Below are 5,432 nucleotides of genomic sequence, written 5' to 3'. Positions count from 1 at the left end.
TTAAAAACGATTGGTGATTTTTTCGGGCAACGATTTTCTAATCTGCCATTATGAAATATTATTTGCTAACTGTGACGAACCGTCGAGAAAATTTCTTATGTATACAAATGGTTCAAATTATATAACTCGGAACTTAATATCTGAAAAATAAACCCGTTCCCAGATACATACGGCGACAGTTATCGAGATGGAATCTCCCTCTACTCTTTCGTACCGTACAGACATCGGAAGACGTGGTGCAGCAAAATCTTTATCATTTTTTATAACTCGGTGAATTCTTTCAATGAAAAGAGCTATAATATTCGCATAGTACCTTCATCCATATCTGACTCAGATTCATTGAGTGACTTTCATTGAATCGGAAGAAACTTTCCCAATGAATCGGCTTCCCCCAACCTCCAGTCCATCTAACGCACACCAATAACACTTTGTTTTCCGGGAAAGTGAGGAACTTTATGCCGAAATGGCTTCATATTTACAAAATTAGGAATTTTTTCAACTGTTACGCCTAATGGTTATCATTTTAAAATAGCTTTTAGGTTTAAAATGGAGTCCTTCGGCTACCCTAAAATTCGGAATCGGGGTAGCCGCGCCAAAAAAAAGTCTGCAGCCGAAGAGCGCAGGGCGCACGAACAAGAAACATCACGCTGCATTCATACCACATTGCCGAAATTTATTAATAGACAAATTTGACAGGCGACATATAAAAAGCTCCACCCGGTCATAGTGCAGTCTTTAATTAAAGTCTACACATTTGTTCAATTGGGCGAATGAGCTTCATACATAAACAAAAAACGCCAGTTTGAAAGGCGGTTAATAGGTACAGCTGGACGCAAAAGGGTTGGTAAGCCAGCGCAAGTGCGCTACCGCGTGAGGAAGGAGCAACAGCGACAGCACATCGCCCACCAATACGCTCAGAGACCACGAGAAATGTGGACCTTAATTAGTTCGAGACGACCGAAACCAACTCGTAGAATGTATGACATCAAATTGAGAAGCGCAAATTCTTATATGTATTAGTTTCACGACCGCGAGATGCCGGCAGAATTGCGACCTGATTAAAAATAAATTGTATTGCAAGCAAACTACGATGAACTTCATCCCGAGATGAAAAGTAACCATGTTGCGTAATATTTGTAATGAATTTATTGCTAGCGTGAAAATGAACTCTTCTTCGAAACTTTTGTACTATTGTCCTAGAGATTTCTCTATTCTAGCATTTTCTTACCGTAATAGTACACAGTGAAGTAAATCTATGTGCCATCCCCGCATACACAATCCTGTACAATACTCATTATTTTCTGTGTAGAGAATTCACGCGGCGTTCAGGCGTGACGCCTTCATCCAGGCGTTCAGGTGTGACGCCTTCATCCAGACGTTCAGGCTTGACGCCTTCATCCAGACGTTCAGGTGTGACGCCTTTATCTAGGCGTTCAGGTGTGACGCCTTTATCTAGGCGTTCAGGTGTGACGCCTTCATCCAGGCGTTCAGGTGTGACGCCTTCATCAAGGCGTTCAGGTATGACGCCTTCATCCAGGCGTTCAGGTGTGACGCCTTCATCCAGGCGTTCAGGCGTGACGCCTTCTTCCAGGCGTTCAGGTGTGACGCCTTCATCAAGGCGTTCAGGTGTGACGCCTTCTTCAAGGCGTTCAGGTATGACGCCTTCATCCAGGCGTTCAGGCGTGACCCCTTCATCCAGGCGTTCAGGTGTGACGCCTTCATCAAGGCGTTCAGGCGTGACGCCTTCAACCAGGCGTTCAGGCGTGACGCCTTCATCCAGGCGTTCAGGCGTGACGCCTTCATCCAGGCGTTCAGGCGTGACGCCTTCATCCAGGCGTTCAGGCGTGACGTTCAGCCGTATACCGAGCCATGCGATGCTGCTAACTCCAACTGCACGACATGAAAATATATCTATTGAGGCGATTCAATTAAATTTTACAGATCGTGTCAGTCATCTTTTAAATCTAGCATCAAAACATTACTCTCGCCTCTTGCGTTAATGATAAATGTGGCAATGTTGAACTTGAACCTAACATCATCCAGTCATCTAGCGACCAGTATAATTCTGGCAAAAAAGTTGAGTTAAATTCACTTCTTTTTCAAGTAGAGGTTGTTGTTGAGTACCTACCTACTAGTTCAGACTGCCATAGATGGTTCTTGTTCACAGTTCAGAATTGCGAGTCTTTAAACGTAGCGTAGGTTTTCAGACTACAGGAAGCGAGTGCACGTCTGTGCACCTGTGACATTTTGTTGGGACTGAGAAACTTTAATGAAGATTACGAACTAAGATTAATGCCACCTAGTATAGACATTTTTTGCAGACATTCAGGGCTCAGGGGTGCTAAGTGCTAACTGTAATCGATCAGCACTATGTTCTCAGAGATGGGAAGTCTTCTTTTTCACTATCGAATACCAAACAATGATTTAATTTTTGGGTGCTTCTAAAAATTTTTGCTATGCGCCTAACTAACCCCCAAGACCAAGACGCTTCACGAATAAATGATGCCAGCAGCCAAGGCGAATTACAAAATGAACAAGGTTAGATTTCTTTCGTTGAGCCTATCACATAGCAGAAACAGGAGAAAAAATTTCGATTCACAAGTTTGTTGAAGAAGAAAAATGAAACGTGTTCTCTTTATTTCAGGTGTGGTAATATTTTCAGACATCTTAATTAAGACCTAACTCTGGTAATACGGTACTGGTAACCTACTACAGAAGTTATATGATCGAAATATTTAGCCAAATATTTCGATCATAATATAAACGATCACGATGTGACTCTACAAGATATAAAACTCACAGCATTGGATGTGTGTAGATAATATACATCCAACGTAAAGCAATACTGATGACATGTAATTGCTCATTATATATTCAATGCACTGATATTAAAGTTAGATCGATTACAAATACAACACTGTACTTTAGTAATATTTTACGGCCACAGCTCATCGACCACTAGTGAGTAGTGACTAGCGCCACAACGCACAACGGCACAATCCCGACTACGATAAATGTTGCCATACAAGCTACGAGACACCCTGCGGATATCAGTTGTTGAAAAATATTAATACGGAAACGCGACAATGTAAAGTAAAATTTTATGCTCACTATGGTTCGTTTTTTGTTCGTGCAGCAAATAACGCATTATATGTTAGAGTTAGGTAACGGCATATCTCGACTTCTTCTGTGACAGGCCATCTTGTACATTTAAAAGCACTGATGAATAATTTTAATTATATTAAATTAACTTAGTTACACATTGCTGAAGAAAGCTGTACGAGTACCTACAAATATAAAGATTGACATCCATTGCGGCAACAATATATATTACGAATTCAAATATATAATTCAATAATAATTGATATTATTCTAACTCCGCACAAATTCAGCAACCGTTTATGTTCAGGATATGAATTCCTCAGAATTATGCCAATTTAAATGCATTACATAATTTGATTGCTTCAGATATGGTTATGATTCTTATGATATTCTTATTATGATATGGTTCTTATCAATATTGGCGTTCTCATTTATTTTTACGTGGTATAGATTGCAATATATAATGATGAGGGCACCATTTCTCATGCTAAATAAGAGCTGGATAGCCCGGAGTTGCCTGGGTTCGATAATCCCTTCAATTTCAGAAGCCCGTCATCATGAATCCTTTTATCCTAATCCAATTATAAAACAATTTTAAACCACCACAGTGAACGAGAAAATTATATTAATTATATTACTGTGTCTAGATTTAGAGAAATTTTTTTCTAACCTTTGCCCTAGTTTTATACCAATGATAAAATTATTCTCGCATAAGAATAGGAGACCATCAATGAAATTAGCCATCGGATATACTTTTTTAAAATCCGTTCACACTTTTCCGCGTGGCAGTTTTAAGGCCACGTGGCAGTTTTAAGTCCACGTGGAATATCCCCAACCTTTTGTTGAACATTGAACAGTTCAACTGAGATCGCTTCATCATTCAAACCTTCACGTCAAATGTTGTCAGAGGTTGGCTATTGCTACGGCCTTTATTGTAAAAGATTTGAGAGATACTGTGATTTGTAGCACATTGATATATTCAATGTAATCTACGTATATCAATCGCATTGAATAGTTTTTTATGCCTATGATAGCGTGGTCTATACCTATGAGTGATGCAGTCGCGGCAGGTGCCTCTGTTTCATGGCTGAACCTATTACTCACCCTGGCAACAATTACTCACCCTGGCAACAATTACTCACCCTGGCAACAATTACTCAGTCTGACAACAATTACTCAGGCTGGCAACAATTAATAACACCGAGGATCATTACTCACGCTGCATGGGAATCCTGACTCACATTTATTTTATGGTTCTGCACACTTGCGAATTCTTGTGCTTAAAAACACTCAAAAACTCCCAACTCACACACTCACTCCACCTCCGAACTTCGGTTAAAGAGCAACTTTGTGGTCAGCCGACGAAATCTTTACTTAAAAGTGAGTATTTCGCTTTTGAATTTATCGTAAACTTTTTCTAGCTCAGTACTTGCAATTTTACTTGATCAACACCGACGCAATTTGTACTCATAAGTGAACATGTAATTCTTAAAATCATCGTTTAATTTTTAAATATCCCGTTATGCAGTATTCTGTATTAAGTGTTCAGGGAGATGCTATTGAAGTGATTTGTGCCGGTGATTTAATGTGGATTAAAAAAATAGCATGTCTTCATTATGTATATTCATCGACTCTATCAAGCTTGCTGAAAAAAATTATGATTTACGTAGTTTGTAAAACAAAAAGGTTTTTACAGGTTTTGTAACAGATGCCTAAGCTATAAATGATTCCTGGAAATTTTTATAACATTCAATAACATTAGTATAGTTCATTCAGTTTTATTGGTATACCATTTTTATGTAAGGATTTGGTATTCCAGTCTATCCCTGGCACTCGGCAGTTTAGGTAAACCATTTGTTGATTTCAAAAGTTTCACTGTTCGCTCAACTAATTTGTTAAAAGTGAAAACGCTCAACCAATTTGTTTAAAGTGAAAATATTGTCATTTGTTCACAGCATGAAGCTCTGCACAGCGTTACTGCTTCTGGCTACGCTGGTTGCCGCAGTGAGAGCTGCGGCTCTGCAGGTAAAATTATATAATTTCAAATGCATTTAATGATTTTTTCATCTTCTTTGAGTATTGTGGAATAATTGTGCAGGATGGCCGACAAATTTTCCGTTCGAGGCCGTGCTTAACGTATACGGTAAATTCGCATGTGCATAACATTTTATGGTTTTGGAACTGACGTCACGATCGATGACTTACTACAGTACAAGCTTCTTCATGTCACAATTACGAGTCTATTTCAGGAATGACTAAAATAGCCGGAGAATTTCAAGCTTTGAAATACCCCTTAAAAATATTAATTCTGGTGAAAAAACATATGTTTG

At 39.1% G+C, this 5,432-nt stretch overlaps 1 protein-coding gene across 1 annotated transcript; it reads right to left on the bottom strand.

Annotated features, from left to right (window-relative positions):
- Positions 1-672: 672 nt before the first annotated feature.
- Positions 673-2,963, bottom strand: LOC125178207. Its single transcript, XM_047881422.1, has 2 exons — positions 2,801-2,963; positions 673-1,890 (listed from the first exon to the last, which is right to left on the bottom strand). Exons 1-2 carry the CDS (start codon positions 2,865-2,867, stop codon positions 1,295-1,297), a joined length of 663 nt encoding a protein of 220 aa, XP_047737378.1. The 5' UTR covers positions 2,868-2,963; the 3' UTR covers positions 673-1,294.
- Between the last annotated feature and the right edge of the window lie 2,469 nt (positions 2,964-5,432).

This window comes from Hyalella azteca, unplaced genomic scaffold, assembly GCF_000764305.2.
Source record: "Hyalella azteca isolate HAZT.00-mixed unplaced genomic scaffold, Hazt_2.0.2 contig102, whole genome shotgun sequence".
In the NCBI taxonomy this organism is placed as follows: domain Eukaryota; kingdom Metazoa; phylum Arthropoda; class Malacostraca; order Amphipoda; family Hyalellidae; genus Hyalella; species Hyalella azteca.
Note: the sequence above shows the minus strand (reverse complement) of the source record. Positions and strands in the feature narration are given on the sequence as shown.

Bases quoted from the DNA above. Each gene is read 5' to 3' on its own strand.
- LOC125178207 (XM_047881422.1), bottom strand. From the start codon at position 2,867: ATGAGCAATTACATGTCATCAGTATTGCTTTACGTTGGATGTATATTA. The intron at 1,891-2,800 runs GTGAGTTTTATA...CATGTCGTGCAG, and splicing joins ATCTACACACATCCAATGCT to TTGGAGTTAGCAGCATCGCA.